At 39.0% G+C, this 17,344-nt stretch overlaps 3 protein-coding genes across 4 annotated transcripts; 1 reads left to right on the forward strand and 2 right to left on the reverse strand.

The window, feature by feature from the left end:
• The first annotated feature begins 1,440 nt into the window (after nt 1-1,440).
• LOC112569607 (kelch-like protein 24) lies at nt 1,441-4,881 on the forward strand. Its single transcript, XM_025247442.1, has 5 exons — nt 1,441-1,845; nt 2,431-3,260; nt 3,418-3,667; nt 3,940-4,071; nt 4,306-4,881. Exons 1-5 carry the CDS (start codon nt 1,575-1,577, stop codon nt 4,389-4,391), a joined length of 1,569 nt encoding a protein of 522 aa, XP_025103227.1. The 5' UTR covers nt 1,441-1,574; the 3' UTR covers nt 4,392-4,881.
• Nucleotides 4,420-8,145, reverse strand: LOC112569602 (ectoderm-neural cortex protein 1-like). Its single transcript, XM_025247433.1, has 6 exons — nt 7,401-8,145; nt 6,267-7,105; nt 5,596-5,833; nt 5,214-5,357; nt 4,922-5,010; nt 4,420-4,544 (listed from the first exon to the last, which is right to left on the reverse strand). The coding sequence occupies exons 1-6, from the start codon at nt 8,125-8,127 to the stop codon at nt 4,515-4,517; spliced, it is 2,067 nt and encodes a 688-aa protein (XP_025103218.1). The 5' UTR covers nt 8,128-8,145; the 3' UTR covers nt 4,420-4,514.
• A 1,743-nt stretch (nt 8,146-9,888) lies between these two features.
• Nucleotides 9,889-17,304, reverse strand: LOC112569604 (kelch-like protein 24). 2 transcript variants are annotated; one of them, XM_025247437.1, is made up of 7 exons: nt 17,204-17,304; nt 15,513-15,547; nt 14,429-15,197; nt 13,259-14,043; nt 12,385-12,634; nt 11,497-11,598; nt 9,889-11,259 (listed from the first exon to the last, which is right to left on the reverse strand). In XM_025247437.1, the coding sequence occupies exons 3-7, from the start codon at nt 15,156-15,158 to the stop codon at nt 11,165-11,167; spliced, it is 1,962 nt and encodes a 653-aa protein (XP_025103222.1). In that variant the 5' UTR covers nt 15,159-15,197; nt 15,513-15,547; nt 17,204-17,304; the 3' UTR covers nt 9,889-11,164. The 2 variants fall into 2 exon arrangements, with proteins under 2 accessions (XP_025103222.1, XP_025103221.1); XM_025247436.1 differs by lacking the exon at nt 17,204-17,304 and having other exon boundaries at nt 15,513-15,649.
• Between the last annotated feature and the right edge of the window lie 40 nt (nt 17,305-17,344).

Here is a 17,344-nt window from a genome sequence, read left to right on the forward strand (position 1 = left end):
TAAAAACGGTTAAAGACAGATTAACATTTTATTAGCACGGTTAATGACTGTGTCAGATTATATCAACACGTTAAAAATACAGTAGAAAAAATCTTGTTCATTGGTTAGCTAATGTGCCCTTTAGCCACTGTACAGGTTAAACTATGCATGAACAGTATCCCAAGAGTATCCCAATTGCCCTCGACAGTTGGTATTGTTTGTGACATTGGAAGACACTATTTTTAATATAATTTTAGTCATAAATTATAAATATGTAGTCCTAAATAAATAGGTTTTCTTAAGTTTTGGAAATAATATCTCGCAGTAAAAGTCTTTATTCCTTGTTACTCCTCGAAGAGCATAAGGCCGCAAAAAGAAATAATAAAGTTACTGAAATAAAAAAAAAATGTGTACTTGGGATTGCCTTTAAATGAACGTCTATTGCTTACTTGTGTAAACACACGTGATGTGTTTTTGCTCTGTTTTGGACTGACATGTAGTATACTCACGTGCTCGCTTCTTCAGTGTAACGATTTCTCGTGATCTGTATGAAGGTAGTATACAAAGTATCAACATTATGTTATTTTATCTTTAGCAGCCTGTTTTTGTTATCTTGTCAAACAAGGTCACCCCGTTTCAGTAGATAACAAAGCTATTTTTATCCTTCTATTATCACTTTGCTGCACATGATTTGTCATCGAGCTAATCTGTCCCACCAAATCCTTGCTGCACAAGCGTTGCAACTGAGCTTCACATTCTGGTTTGTTGAACTCTTGAAGGTCAGTCGTCATTTATTTTGTTACTGTTGTACCATTTTATTTATGATACGTAGAGGAGTTCAATTTCTAAAGTTAAAGTATGAAAGAAAATTATTCCCTGTTCTTTGTTTCATAGCTGGAAAAGAAATCAGTGGACACGTCGATTGCACAGAGTAAAGAATATATGACCTTTAGAGTAAAGAAATGAAGTAGTGTGGAATCTGCATAAAAATGTCTCCATTTAGAGCATTGCAAGAATTTATGTACTCGTAAACTTTAGCAACTGCATAGGTTAAAAATATGAGAGTTTTTCCTTTGACCTACGTTAAAGACTGTTATATTTTTTTCTTTTAGGGAAGTCATTGGAAATCTGAACCATGGCCACTACCACCCTTGCGCACAGGGCTTTTGCCACAATTTGTCGGGGACTTGGTCAGCAACTCGATCAGGAAGATTTTTGTGATGTCACTGTAGTGGTTGGAGAGACTGGATTCTCGTGTCATCGAGCAGTCCTGGCCTCTGTGTCCGAGTTCTTCAGGACGTCGCTGAAGCCGTGTTGGCGAGAAGCTTCCAGTAGACGAGTTGAGATCACCCACGAGGATGTTTCTCCGGAGTCCTTTGGATATCTGATGGATATCTTCTACAGAGGAGAAGACGTGGTTAACTATGAAACGGCAAAAGATCTTCTCAAAATGTCTGTCTATTTGCAGATTGACTTTTTGAAAAGATTATTGCACTGAGTACCTTCAAACGAATCTTAAACCTGAATTTTGCTTGGAAACTTGGCAGTTCGCCCAAAAGTACGATCTCGACACATTGGCCGAAAAATCTTTCAAAATGGCTGTTGATCAGATTTCCAGTGTGTCTCAGCAAGAAGAGTTGCTAACCTTACCTAAGTCCATGCTTTTAATTATTTTGTCGGAGCAGAAGAAGCTCAGCATGGACGACGTCTGTAAGACCATCCTGAGGTGGGTGGAAGCGGATCAAGAAGCAAGGAGGACTCAATTGCTGGAATTACTACCATTTGTGTGTTTCCCACAATTAAGCCTGGGTTATCTGTGTGATCTGGTTACTTATCTGAACCATCCCTTCAGCAAAATCCTTTTTGGTTAGTATGCTACAAGTAAACAATATTTTGTTGGAAAGTACGGATGGATTGTCTGTCCAGTGCTATTCAAGCACCGTCATAGTTGTCTGACTTGATCAAGACTAATAAAATTAAATGACTAGTAAGGTTACAAAAATTCTAATGAAAATAATGTTCTGTGCAAGATACTATGTTTAAAAACAAGGTGACTAAACCTCTTTCGTTTTTGACATATATTAAATAGCTTCTGTTGCCAGCTCTCCAAATTGGCTGAGGCCTTGACAAGGTGTATGAACTCATGAACTAGCACCCAACTACTCCATTAAGGTCTGATAATGATTGCATTCAAGAGGTGAATGATATCATTAGTGTGTATTCGGGAGATAAATTCGTCTTTTTAGTGAAACTGTGACCTGATCAAGTACTTTTGACTGGGCATGACTGTACACGCTTGAACTATCATCCTGGACAGATGCTGCCATCTGCACATTGACTTCTACTAACCCTGCTTCTTGCTTAGGTTTTAATTTTCGTTTCCTCGCAGGCTTTTCTATTTCTTTACTTATTTTACTTTTCAGATTTTCTATAGTTTGAAACATGTTGCAGAAAATGTCCACGAAGGCTTGAATTATAACATAAAAGGCCAACAAACCCAAGATGTGACACTCCGGAGGAAGATTTTAGCTCGGCAGCCAGTTTTGCTCAACTTACCGGAAGTCCAGCCCCGTGTCGTTATGTTTGGCGGTTACACTGAGGTCAGCAAGTCAATAAGAGACACTTACGTTTTCGACCTAAATAACCGATTCATGAAGCGTTACAGTCTAGCCCCCATGCCAGAAGATGTTGGACTGGACTTTGCCAGCTGCAAGTGGTACAACGAGGTTTATGTCAGCGGTGGATCCCAGCTGCCCACCTTCTTTGCTGTCTATAAACCAGGTGACAACAAATGGGAGGTGCTGCCCTCTCTACCAGATGACGGAAGAGAAAAGCATGCAATGGCTGCTATCAGTTGCAATATTTATGTTCTTGGTGGATTTAAAAAAGACTCTGATGGTAAGAATACGATTTCATTCAGTGTCATGAGGTACAACACAAGCAGCAGAGAATGGAGCATCTTCTGTCAGCTGCCTTCAGGTGTTCAGGAAGCTGCCGCCGCAGTTCTAGGTCACCGGATTTACCTGTTCGGCGGGGTAGATTCAAAGGGAAGACATTTAAGTTTGGTGCAGTGTGTGGACACCTTGAGCAGCTGCGCCTACCAAGCCGGCAAACTTCCGTCACCCACGTGCGGTGCGCGTGCACTTAGCAATGGAGGACGTATTTACGTCGTGAGGCCGAAAGGGGACGTATTGTGTATGTGGGAGAGCTTTCCTTTGGCGGAACAAATAGAAAAAAGGATGTCGGAAGAGAAAGAAAAGGGAAAGGATCAGTCGTCATACGTAAGTTTGAATTTGTTTACTTTCTGTGTTTAGAGGGTAGGCTTTTTGTATCCTGCTCATGTTTCTTGCCAGTGATATACCTACATTTAAATTTGCTCCTATTTGACGTTGATCACTTGCGATCATATTTCTTTGTTGTTGTTTTATGTTATCTTAGACAAGTGGGTCAACAGTCAGCTTCAGGGAGGTCGGCAAGTTCCCTGAACGACGTCACTTCAGTGCTTGCCTGCGGTCAGGGGAGATCACTGTGTGTGGCGGAGAGAATGAGAGTGGAGAAATATTAGACAGCTTTGTAAAGATTCCACTGGAAGGCGGGGACATTTCCAACAAATCATTGACTCTAATAACGAAGGCAGCGAAGTTTGATCTCCACGAAATAAATATTCCAGTAATTTATTTAAAAGAAGGTAGCTATATATATACACCCACACCCAGTTCTTTTTCCGCTTAGTTGTTGAGAAGATGAATGATACAAGTTCTTTAGAGATTGTGAAGATTCAAATAAAACAGATTATAAATATTTGCTTTAAAATTGATGGAATGTCTTAATATGCCCTATTGTGTGTGTGAGAGAGAGAGTCAGTAGTTTGACAACCCAAAAATATAAATGTTTCCTACACAAAACCCTTATCTAAAAGTAGAAATGTCTCATTGTGTCTTAATTTTGGATTTCTCACAGAAACAAGTGTAGTACAGCCATTTCGAGTCGGTGATAAAGTGATTTTGGACCGAGAAGAAAATCAAAGACGCATACGCCAAAGTTCTTTCATGCAACATACTGCACAGCCTCAAGGAACTGGTGTAATTACTGGTATGATTACAATTGTTTATAGTTTCCCTAAGGATTTTAAAAATGTACATTTATGACTCACAATGTACTGAATTAAAAAAAAAGGAACAATCTCATATATATATATACAAGCATAAAATCTGCTGAAGAGGAACTGTTAAACTGAAATGCTCGAGATTAACCGAGACCGTAAGCATTTACATCACATGTTTGTGTTGACTGTTTGCACGTGACTAACACAATGTTTTGTTCCAGCTATTGAAGCCACAATGATCACCGTGGATTTCGCCCCATACTTTTACGGATGGCGTGGTCAAGCTCATCAGCTGCAGCATGCGTGATTAACCACTCAGTGGTCGAGCTTGCTGATGATGGTGGAAACACACGTGACACTCACCTGACCAAGATGATTTGAGGGTTGTGCTTCACTGAAACCATTCTTTTTGCTGACAATTTTAACGACTTTACTGATTGCGATGCTTTCTATTTGTAGCCTGAAAACAAGAAGACATTTATTTCTTCAGCGATATTCAAATAATAATTACTTTTATGCAACTATACCAAAGGACGGAACATACTACAGCAGCTATGCTTCCGATTGACATTAAATAACAAAATTTCTGGTTAAATGTTTTTATTACTGTGTAGACGATGAAGAACCGTAATACAACCATTATCTAGACGTGCCTAGACACACATGCAGACATACAATACATTATACATACAGACACATATGTAGGTATCTGCATAGTGTATGCCAGTTTGATTATCAATAAAGTAACTCTTGCCGTCAATAATTCTTAGATCAATGTCTCTTTTGTCTCTTTTTTTTTTCTTACAAATTTTATTTTGTATCGCATTTGTAACCCACCGCTAGACAAGGCTCCAGTGCATCTGCACGGCATCTCCATCCCTTGAGGTTAGGAAAATCCACAATGACCTCTGAACTCCCCAACAATCCTAAAACAGTATTTACACGTTTTTCATAACCCAATGTAAGTACCAGTCTCAAATACAGCATATCTAAACATACATAAAACAACCTTTCTCATACAGACGGAAATTAAACACAGTTACAGTTATGTCACTTAACCCCTGAAAGATATATCTCCATATATGAGTAAATATAAATAAATGATTTGTTAATAACTGAAAAATCTCACTTTGTATTACGCCATCACCAGTCGACTCTGTTATCTGCTGAGGGACGATGATATTATCATTAGCTTTATTTCTGACCGTTTGAAGCGCATCTGACCGAAGCCTCACTCTGTCCCCACTTTTGAAAGAATGCTTTCTGGTTTTTACTGTACACACAGATACACAGAAAGATGTATGAGAGCATGCATGCACTCACTGAACAGTAAAATGATATTTATTCATTGGTCGTCTAGTAGGGAAAGTGCTTCAACCTTGAGGAGGTTTCGAACTGTGGTAGGAAAAAAAATGATGTGAAGTATTTTTTTTTTTGCATTCATCTTGAAAACGTAGAAGATGAAAGATGAAAAAGAACAGGAGGAGTACAAGAGTTGAAAACGCAATTACTTTTAGTGAGACGTATCTGCGGCACGTTTAAAACGTGGAGGTCAAAGTTCGTGGCCCCCGAGGTCAGGGTGGTTCGTCTGCTGATGATGTGGCCGGTGGTGTTGATTCTTTCTACAGAAGACAGCGGATCGCCTGTGTCAGTGTGACCACCGCATAGAATGATCTCTCCGTCATGCAGGCACGCACCGAACTGATAGCGAGCTGAGACCTGAGCAACTTGTTTGAATGAAACTGTCGACTGAGATTTCAATGAAACAAAATCATGTGAATGTAAAACGCAAGCATGAAAACATTTTTATACATAATTCTACACAGACATACGGTAGACATATTTCTGCGCTTTACAGCTTTCTTGTTGCTTTATTATATAAATATATAGGTTGGACGAAGGGATATTAAAGAAAATATTCTGCAGATGTTATAGCGTGGAGTGTGTTTAGTAAGTATTATTACAGATTGCACAAGAAAATAAAGACTGGACGAATTTTTTTTTTGGTAAAACAATGATGTGTGTTGTCTAGAGACAGAATTAACAATCATTATCTAGATACGTCATTGTGTACAAACAAATCTTTTAATCAACGTGTTGATGCTGAAAGATTGTCAACTGCTGAAAGAAAGTATATGTTGCAAAAAACAGTTATAATTTTAAAGAACTTGAGTAGACTTACCTTGTCTTCTGTGCCGATGTCTCTCCCTGTAGCTAAAAGATGTTCTGCTTGTTCTGCCATGTCGAAATCTTCCCACATCTGCAGCACTTCTCCCGTGGTGAGCACGACGTAAATGATGCCGCCATTGCTGAGGGCACGTGACCCGCACGTGGCGGAGGGAAGTCTGCCAGCAACGTACCCACGGCCAGTCAGCGTGTCCACGCACTGGACCAAGTCTGTGTTCTCTTCCCTTGAGTCCGTCCCGCCGAAGACGTACACTCTGTGACCAATGACTGCAGCAGAAGCTTCACGGACGCCGGTTGACAGTTGGCATACGTCACTCCACGTGCTGGTACTTACATTGTACATTGAAACCTGTGGTGACGTCCTCTTTTCTCCCGTCGTCCTCTTCTCCATTCCCCCCAAAACGTAGATGCAGGAGTTGACGGCGGCCATTGGATGTTTCTCCAGACCTTGGCCAGTCAGGTCAGGCAGGACTTGCCACTGATTGTCACGTGGTTTGTACACAGCAAAGAACTTTGGCATCAAAGTGCCGCCACTGAGGTAGACTTCGTTTCTCCACGTGCAGCTTGCAAAGTGCGGTCCTGTAGCTTCTGGAATGGGCTCCAAGTCGCGATGTGTCAGGATAGTGTCCTGCAGTCCAAAAGCGAGAATCCTCTGGAGGGAATGGCCGGTCCTTGTTACTCCCCCGAGAAGAACAGCACGTGACTGGATCTCGGGCAAGTTGACCTTCACGGATTGTTGGGCCAGGATTCGCTGCTGACTGTTGCTGTCTCTTCCTCTGATACCTTTCAGGTGAAAGGTCACACCCTCGCTGACTCTCTCTAAATAAACATAACCTGCAGTTTGTTTGGTGTATACAATTTTTGTGCCAAAGTGCATACATTACCAAGCGAAGTGTATGCTATGTACGTCGATATTCAGACATACTATTTTAAAATCACACAAGCAGGTTGCAGGGCTCTTTTGGTATCCCCATTATCCTAACATCACTTAATCCTAATTTTGTATAAATATTTTCATAAATTACTTTAGTGAATACACTTTGAAGCATAACACCTTTGCAAAAAGTTAAACTCTCTTTACGAAAGGTTAACTTAAAAAGAAGGTTAATTAGAATATTAAATTGCTCACCAAAGAAGACATTTCTCATTTCATTACTCTGGCTTATCATAAGCTCGCTTAAATAGGAGGAACTGAGATGTGGGAAAGAGATGAAGGGAAGAAACTCTGTCAGGTGAACAGCTCTTTTATCCTGATCGGCCGCCACCCAGTCTGTGATGAGCTTACAGGTGTTGTCCATGCTGAGTTTCCTTTGCAGTGAGAGTAGGATGAGGAGCATGGACTTGGGCAGAGCAAGCAACTCGTCGTGAGACACTCTGTCAATGCTGTCCACGGCCATCTTGTAGGCTTTGCTAGCGAGGCGATGAAGTTTGTATTTTTGCGCAAACTGCCAGACTCCTAAACACACTTTAGGACGAATATTTCTTAAAATAAACTCTTCGCAATGGTTCGTGAGGAAATCCATCTGAAAGTAAGCAGACATTTTCAGAATATCTTTAGCCGTGTTCTGGGTGACGAAGTCCTTGCCTTTGTACACAAAGTCCAGCAGAGAGCTGAAGAACTGTGGAGAAACGTCCTCGTGGTCCACTTGCACATGCGCAGTAAAACCTTCCTCGGGGGTTGATGCCAGGCGAGACTTGAAGAACTGAGACACGGAGGCGAGGACCACGCGATGGCAATAGAAGTCTTGGTCTCTTACAGTCACATGCAAGTCACAGAACTGACCTGCTTCACGAAGCTGACCCAGGCCGTGGAATGTGTTGGCAAACACCGCATCACGGAACTTTCCGGATGCCATGAAGTTTTACAATAGACGCAGAAATGTGGAACGAGGCTTTAAGACATAGGAACAATGTATAAGACAAAACTTTTATCACACAAGCGATATTTCAGAAACAGATGAACAAAAGTTGAATTAGAGGAAAGTCAGAAAATTAGAAGTTCTAGAGCGGTGTTCATGAAGTGAGGGTGTTTTATTGTCCCGGGGAGATGAAGAACAGACGTACATGTATTCGTAAAGTTAATGTCTTGTCAGTTAATTAAAAAAAAATTCTGACAAGATCGGGGACATGTACTCCTAAAAATTCCTTTAGCACTGTGCTTAATGTTTACTCTTAAACACGTTATAACAAAAAAGTATGAATTTAGGGCCAATAATTTACTCTTAGTATGCCTAGTGCTTACCTTCTTAGCTATAGTAACTGCGTCTTCCTCTCACCAATGAAATGTAAATAAACACAGTGAGGTGTCTGCAGAAGAACACAAGCTTTTGAGGTGCAGCTACTTCGTGACAAGATCGCAAAACAATGCTTATATGATCAGCATACTGTAGCCCTGTGGATTTAAAGCCCTACTCTAGGGCAAGATTTCTTACTGACTGGACTGTGCTCGAAAAGTCGAACTGTTCTCGAGGTCAAAGATTACCACGCATTGAAAGACTCTACAGATAATTACACCATGCAATTACACATACGATTATGTAGTCAGAGTGCAAGGTACAGACAGTGGGGTAGCTTGTTTACCTATTAGTTTGGTGTGTCCATAAAACTTAATTGTGTAATGAATTAAACCTCTTTCTGTGCTTGTATGTTGATTCTTGTAAACAAAGACTAGATAGAAACTAATAATTTCCATAAAATGTATGTATTCGGAATGGTGTTGGACTGTAGTAGACCTTCTGTAAAGCAGCAGTGTATTTGTTCAGTGCTATCTCGGTACTACAGTAGCAGCATGACATATCCAAACAAGACGAGGCAGGCTTTACCTGTAAGTGTCCGAGGTCGTGTGAGGGTCACATCTCAGTATTCGTGAAAGGACTTTGCCCACTGCAGAGGATTAATGGAAGCACTAACCACTTAAGTACGAGATAACAAAGAAAGGGAATTAATAGAAGTGGTAACCACTTGAGAACAAGCAAACAAAGAGGAGCAAGGGAATCAGTAACCACCTACAGCAACTGGGTTACCAGTGCCGCCAGACCAACGCTTCGGTTCGCTTCCACCGACGGACCCCCCTGAGTGATTCATGGGAACGATAAAGATAACAAGGATTCAAGGACTGCCTGGCAATGATCTTCGTCTTAATTTATCACCGCCTTTGTGGTTTCGGAAAGTTTGGAGTACACAAAGGATAGCTGGACTGAAAGCTGTCTGCGCTTTGTGCTCTTATCAGTCTGCCTCACTTCACATCCTGTTAGGTTGCCTGGAACTCTAGCTTGAGGATGTGGTATTACTATCCAGAGAGGCTGAAGTATGTACTTCATATCATCTCAACTGAGTACTTAGCCATGTGCTTAAAGAATTTTTATCTGGCACTCATGTAAACGTGAAAACGATCTTATTAATTTTCTAACTTTGTAGGACATTATTCATAATAGTGACGACGAAGACGTGATGATTATTAAAAACCTAGAAGGAATTTCGCGCGTGGACACGATGGCAATTCAAGTAAGAAAGAGAACAATCAACAGTTAGCCATACACCAAAGAAACACAAGCATTACCGCACGGATGACACCATCACAAATATGAACGAGAAAAAGAATTGACTTTCACAAAATCTTCAAGGAGTCTGACATTTTATTGTTTTGATTATTACAGCAAATTAAAATCAGTTTTAATATACACGGTCTTTGATAATCAGTTACACGATAATGTTTACAAATGCTTTGATGTAAATTTATGGCAAATATTTTACACAAAAATAACAGGAAACACAGTGATGTCCGACATTACAAGACACTCTATAGACAGGACGAAATGACTAATTCATGTCTTAAAATTCGTACTTGTTATATTCATTAATGGTAACTAGCTGGTTTTATTTTATTTATTTACTTAATTTTTTTAGCTCTATACACTGAGTTTCTTAAAGTAAGTTTGGCTTGCTGTTTTTTTATACAGATGCTGTAACTATACGACTACTAGTGTATACAGATGAGGTTTATCTTATTATTACTATCAGAATTATTAATGTGTGGTGTCTTTCCTTACTAGGACTATGTTATCATTATCGCCTTCAAAAATTTGTGCGCGTCCTTATAAATATTTTTCTTTGGCTAAGAGAGATAAGAGATATCGCTCTCCGGATCTTAGAAGCGTTGAAAAGTTTTCTTATTAACCTTGGTTTTTTTTTTTTTTTTTGTCGTATGCACATACTCAAACAAGCACCCACTTCTAACACTACATATATAACATGTTAAACGGGTTTAAGATTGTTCACATGTAGGAAAGCGATTACCAGTAGGACTTCATGAAAATCAAAGATGGTATTGCTGCTCCCAGTGTGATACATAGTCTGTTGAAACTGTTCACTCTTCAGGTACATGGGAACAGTTTTTGATTGCCAGCTCAAATGGAATTTAAACACCAAATACATTGTTAAATGTTGCCAACAAAGAATGTAACTTCTGTGCAAGCTAAGTAGTTTTTCAGTTAGTCAATCAATCTTAGGCCGTTTCTACCAGGGGTTTATTGAAAGTCTTTTATCTTTTTCGTTTGTATGCTGGTTCTGCAGTCCGTCTGTCCATGACAGGAATAGTCCAAACAACATTGTCCACATCTGTTCTAAGATAGTTGGAATCAGAGGGCCATTTTTTGTTGTTGTTTTGGAGACAGGAAGACTTTCATCAGACGAGCGTGTGTTTATGTATATATGAGGTGTTCTGCTAAGTTAAAAATCCGGTTCCCAAAATATTTGCAGTAGACTGGTGAGCACCCGAAGACGCACCAGTGAGTCTTTCTTTGAGTTTAGTGAGAGCAGAAATACCAGCAGCGGAAGTAGATTACCAGGTTCTCTCAGAATAGCAGATGATGCAGCAGCAATCAATCCAGCTGTTCAGATGGAAGCATGCTGCAGGTCAGTAATATTATAATTCAAGATACGAGAGTCTGGCAACTTGATCGTGGCTGTCATAGAGTCATAGTCAATTTCTGAAATAAAAAAAAAATGGTCAGCTTTGTAAATCTTTGATAAACAGACTATGTTAACCTTTTGAGTTTTGGATTTGTTCTCAGAACTTTCTAGACCCATCGCGTCTATTTTAAAAGAAAAAAAAATCATACATCTCAGCATTCTTTCTGTTTAATTTTATATATTGAACGTGAGTGTAAAGATAAGCTTTGGATTATTAAATATTATTAGTGAAAGTTTATATTCCTATGAAATACCTGTGATGGAGCAAATTTCGGAACGAGTTTTAGAACCGTACTTATTATACTCATGATGCATCACTTTGTCCCCAACACGAAATGGCTGTATCACGGCTGTTTCTGTGTTATTAATAAAAATACATAATTAGAAATATATATGAATGTACACAAAAAGTATTATGATCAACCAAGAAAAATAAGAAAGTCTATTATGCAATGGATGTCAGATGTGACTGAAAGTCAAAACCCATGCCTAGGGGATAGAAAGACGCTGGTATTGCTTATTGCTTCAAGTTTTCATCACTAAGACAAGGGTGTAACACACGTTATTTTTAACATCCAGCCATGATGGAGTATACTCATTTATTATATAAATATTCCACTTGATAAAATAGTTGAGACACATAAAGGAAAGAGAGAAACTGAGAAATATTTATGTCGAAACAGATTTGCCAGTCTGTATTACACGAGTAATTTTCAGCTTATTAATTCAATGAGGTTTTATTTCGAGGATGTTTTCAATAAACAGATAATGAACTATTCCTCATTAATTGTCCTTTTTTCAGAGTGCAGGGTTTTTTTTTAACCAATGAAGAGTTGAGCTAAAAAAACGATCGATGGCATATTTATCTTTAAATCTAGCTAAATAACCTTTCGCTATTCCAAAATGCATGCCCACAGATGGCATTACATTATTAATAAGGGTTAAATGTCAATTAAAAACCTCGGGTATTTATTGACCTTCATGGCGAACAAACGCTGACCCCATTTTCTGTACAGATATGTTTCAAGCTGCTACATAAAAATGTAGTTGATGTATTTGTTCACGTTTGTGGATATTTTGGACCGAATTCTATATAGAAACACGCACAATGGTAAAAGCGTAGGATAAATAAATGTTTTCACCTTCTTTTAAGAACGCCTGTGGAATGTTTAATAAATGGAGATCAAACTTTGCTGCCCCCGTAATGAAAGTCAAAGATTTTGTCGATGTAGTGCCATCTGCCAATGAAATGGATTCAAATCTGTCCAGCAGCTGTCGGTCCTCTGTCTCTCCACCACACACAATTATCTCCCCTGCATTCAGGTAGGCGCCGAAGTGACGTACCTTTGGGAGCTTGGCCAACTCCTTAAAGCTGACTGTTGATTGGATCGGCTAATGACACGTAAAGAAAGACAGATACAAAATTTTGGATAGTAAACGAATAAATGTGGATATTCCTGAGATGATGTATCAATTTCTGGAGATAAAAAGATTTAAAAAAGGTAAAAAGAAAGAATGTAAAATGATAGAGATGCTTTCGTGAGTCAATCGCTGAAAAGAAAAATTAACAAAGTGATCGGGAGAGGTTTGTGCACATAATTATTTTCTCTCTCTCTCGATCTCTTTGTATCTTTTCTCCTCTCCTCTGTATCTATTTGTTTATCTCCATATCAAAGCGACCAAAGGGTTTGAGCTCTATTACAATTATTTACAGTCAAATGAGTGAGGAAATAATAATAATAAAAATTTAAAAAATCCAAATTAGATAAGCCTAGCATCGAGGTGGGGTGCACTAACATCAATAAAGAAATTATGTCTCATCATCCAGTTTATTTCTGCATGTGATTACTATGATATATTTAGAGTATATGTTCATATGCTGTTGTCTACTACATAAGCACCTTTGAGTGCTTATGTGTATTTGTATGAATGTGTTAGCTGCGCTTACAAAGAAGTTAACAGATGTTTTCAAAAAATGCTTACGTCTGACCAGTGGTCATCAATTTGGTTCTTTACCTCAGAAATTAATTCTTCAATGCGTTCAGCCAAAGCGAAGCTCTCTGTCATGGACAACACATCCCCTTCAGGTCTGACGACGTAAATACGTCCTCCATTGCTCAGTGCACGCGCCCCGTAAGTGGGCGAAGGAAGTTTTCCGGTTTGATAGACGCAGCCACTAAGTGTGTCCACGCACTGTACTATATCTGTACCGTCTCCTGTAGTATTTATCCCACCAAATAGGTAAATCCGATGACCCAAAACTGTCGCAGCAGATTGCTGGACAGCTAGAGGCAGTTGACAGAAGATGCTCCATTCTTTGGTGCTTGTTTTAAACTGCAGTACATTGAATGAAATTGTTTTCTCACCAGTTGAGGTTTTCATAAGGCCACCAAGAACATAGATATTGGAATTGACAGCAGCCATTGCATGCTTTTCTCGTCCATCATCTGGTAGAGAGGGCAGCACCTCCCACTCGTTGTCTTCTGCTTTATAAACGGTGAAGAAGTTTCTCATTTGGGAACCACCGCTAACATAAATTGCGTTGTTCCACGTGCAGCTTGCAAAGTCGAGTCCAATGTCTTCTGGCAGAGATGCTAAAATGTACATCTTCATAGCATTCTTCTTTAAATCGAAAGCGTGGGTGTCTCGGGTGGGTTTCTCGACTTCTGTGTAGCCTCCCAACATAACGACGCGGGTCTTGACTTCTTTTAAGTTGAGAGACACCGACTGTCGTGCCAGAATCTTTTGCTTTAAGCTGTCGTCACTATGTAAGTGGTAAGTCAGACCCTCCCTAATTTTTTCTAAATAGAAAAAAAGATAATAAAAAAGAAAGAGGACCTAAATTGTCCAAATGATGATTTTCTAAAATTTTCTTACATAAATGCACGTTCTGAATTAAAACAAAGATTGCGTTAAATAAAGTTAAAAGCCATAACTGTGAACTTCTTTAACGTTTCTAAATCATACAATAGGAAAGGTCAATGCTAACATTAATTATTTAATTAAAAATAGATGACGGACAAAACTTAATTCATAATTCTATTTTACGCATCAAACCACCTTTTCAATAGGCAAATCCGTATTAATGATTAAGAGATATTTTGGGTATCTGTAATTTATTTTTATGAAATGAATGCTGTGGAACTGATATTTGAGGAATAAAGGTTGCCATACTTATTTACTTACCAAAAAGTATTTCTTTGAACGGATGGCTGTGATAAGTGAAAAGCTCGCACAAATAAACTGAGCTTAGAAGAGGGAAGCAGACAAACGTGAGTAGCTCTGACAAGTAAATCTGTCTTGTATCCTGATCCGCCTCCACCCAACGTAGGATGGTCCTACAGATGTCGTCCATACTGAGCTTCCGTTGCTCCGACAAGAGAACGAGAAGCTTGGGTAAGGGTAGAGTCAGTACCTCGTCCCTCTGAGTGACGACGGATATTTGATCAACAGCCATCTTGAACGATTCCTTCTCAAGCGTCTCTAAATCGTACTTCTCGGCAAACATCCACATTCCCAAGCATTTCTCCGGTTCAAGCTTTTCTTTAATAAATTCTATACAGTATACTTCCAAAAATCTAATCTGCAGATAAACAGACATTTTGAGAATATCCTTTGCGGTTTCATTTCTAACCACATTCTGTCCCTTGTAAATGATATCCATCAAAAATCCGAATGACTCCGGAGAAACATCTTCATGGGTGATTTCAACTCGTCCGCTAGAAGATTCTTTCCAACACGGCATTAGTGAGGTCTTGAAGAATGAGGACACAGAAGCCAGCACCGCTCTGTGGCAAGGAAACTCTTTCTGCCCAGCCACCACAATGAGGTCACAAAAATCTTCTTCATCCACTTGCTGGCCAAGACCGAGACAAATATTGGTAAAGGCCCTGTTTGCTAGAGTTGCACTGGTCATGTTAGAGGTGTAGAAGGTTCACACTGAGTAAAACACTGCCTGTGTGTAAAGACAATTCATATCATTGCAAATTAAGCTTTAATGTTAGCAGTAGAATACGAAAAAGATAAGACATTTTTAGTGTAAATGAATCTTTTGCTCATGACTTTGCTGAAATATATATTACGGCTACATGCCTGCTCAAGAGAGATAACACCCTGCTAGCAGTTTCTTTTAAATGCATTCAGTACCTTAGTCTAGGGAATTGCTAAGATCCAAAACAGATTCACTTGTATTGAAAAATCAATGCCATTTAATGTGTGTTTATCAAGTTCATGCTACAAAAGATTTAGCCAGTAACAAAACACAACTTACCTTGAATAGCTCAAGAGATCGGAAGCTGTCACCAACTGTAAAAAATAGCAAGGAGTCAGTGAAGACAGAGTATCATATATCAACATCACCGGGCTTTGTAACAAAATGTCTGTGCAGCTCTTGCACTTAGACTTAGTACTGAGAAATGAAAAAAAAAATTAACTTTCGGTTTCGATTTCCAAGTAGCTGTGTTTGGAATTTTTAAATAGACTATTCAGACGAATGTAAGAAAACAAAAATGCTGCTTAAATGACATTATAGGAACCCTATACATTTAATTGTACATCATAATGTTACTTATATGTATTTATATTTATATATATATATCACTTTCCCCACCATAAAAGGCGTGCTGAAACCGCTTACTTAAAAGAAAAGAACATAAGAATGGATATTGGTCTCAAAAAACAGATAAAAAATCACTGTATATTTATGACAATCACCTTTAGAAACAGACAACACTGTCAAACTGTATTGATGATGATGACTCATTGATGTGGACAAGGACCTTCACCTTGTTTTTTGCCAGATGATGAAAGTTGATGTACGTCTGACTTACTGGTGGATAATCAGACAGTTGAGATTTGGAACAAGTGAAATGCTCTGTTACAGATTTTTCTGACATGACCTGCGTGAAAATGGAAACTAACTGCTCTCTACTGAAATATTGGATGCTTAAAAATAAAATAAAAAGCTAGAGACAAATTATTGCTTAGGCCAGAGGCTCGTGTTAGAGGGAGCGGTGTTAGGAGTAGTGTTTATGGAAGAGGTGTGTTTTCAGTGCACGTTTAAAAGATTGAATGGTGGATAGGTGGTGGACATAGAAAGGGGAAGAGTTGAAATAACTGAAATATGAATAACGTACTACAAATGTGCCCAAGGGTATGGACTTTTATTAGAGATACACCTTACTCTAAATCGGATTGGAGTACTTCTAATGCTGGCATTTCTTAACACTTCACATTTTCGAAGTTGCTACTTGTTCCAGACGTAGCGGCTAAAGCCCGCAAATGAAATTTCGACCGGTAGTTTTAAACATTGGCGCTTGATCCTAGAAAATTTGCCTAAATTTAAACATAACGAATACCCGGTAGGTTGACTTTTTTTTTTCTTCAGCTGTTGAAGGGAAGTAATCTATAGTGTAAGAACTCCTAAAGGTAGCAGTACTGGCCTCCCTTATGTATTCATGACAAGCACAGAGCAATGTGTTCTCAGATGCTACCCTTAGGCAGTAAATATCAGTACGACCGGCCCATACGCCACTGCGCAGGGTGGGTCAAATCTGAATCACGCGCCGACACTCATTCGCTACGCTTCGTGGAGCCCGAGCGGCTGCTAGTCAAGCCTGACGGAGAGGCGACTGACAGCGAATGAAACTTTAAGCGATGTTTTTAAAAATGTGTATCTATTAACATACAAAAAAAGAGAAAAGAACTATGACACTCCGTTTTAAAAAGCATTTTGAAGACATTTGCATGGTGCTAATTTTAAGAACCATAGGTTCTGTTTTATTGTAGTGAAATTAAATAAAATATAGTGACTGCATGTGACAGAGAATTTACAAATTAGGAAGTAGGTCAACAGTCAGAAATTAGGAAAAAAATTATTTACACAATATATACAAAAGTTAAGTAGCAAACAAGCATATATTTTATTATTAGAATATACACTAGAATTTAAATAGCACTTACTGTTTTCCTCTCGTTTTCTGCTGTGTGAGTACATATACACGTCAAATTGAGTAACCGGTAACGAACATCAACATGGCGCTTGATCAACTATAACTTCCCCTACTTTCAAACAGCAAAATATTTGATTGGTTGACTTGTTCA

The sequence above is a fragment of the Pomacea canaliculata genome, linkage group LG7 (genome assembly GCF_003073045.1).
Source record: "Pomacea canaliculata isolate SZHN2017 linkage group LG7, ASM307304v1, whole genome shotgun sequence".
In the NCBI taxonomy this organism is placed as follows: domain Eukaryota; kingdom Metazoa; phylum Mollusca; class Gastropoda; order Architaenioglossa; family Ampullariidae; genus Pomacea; species Pomacea canaliculata.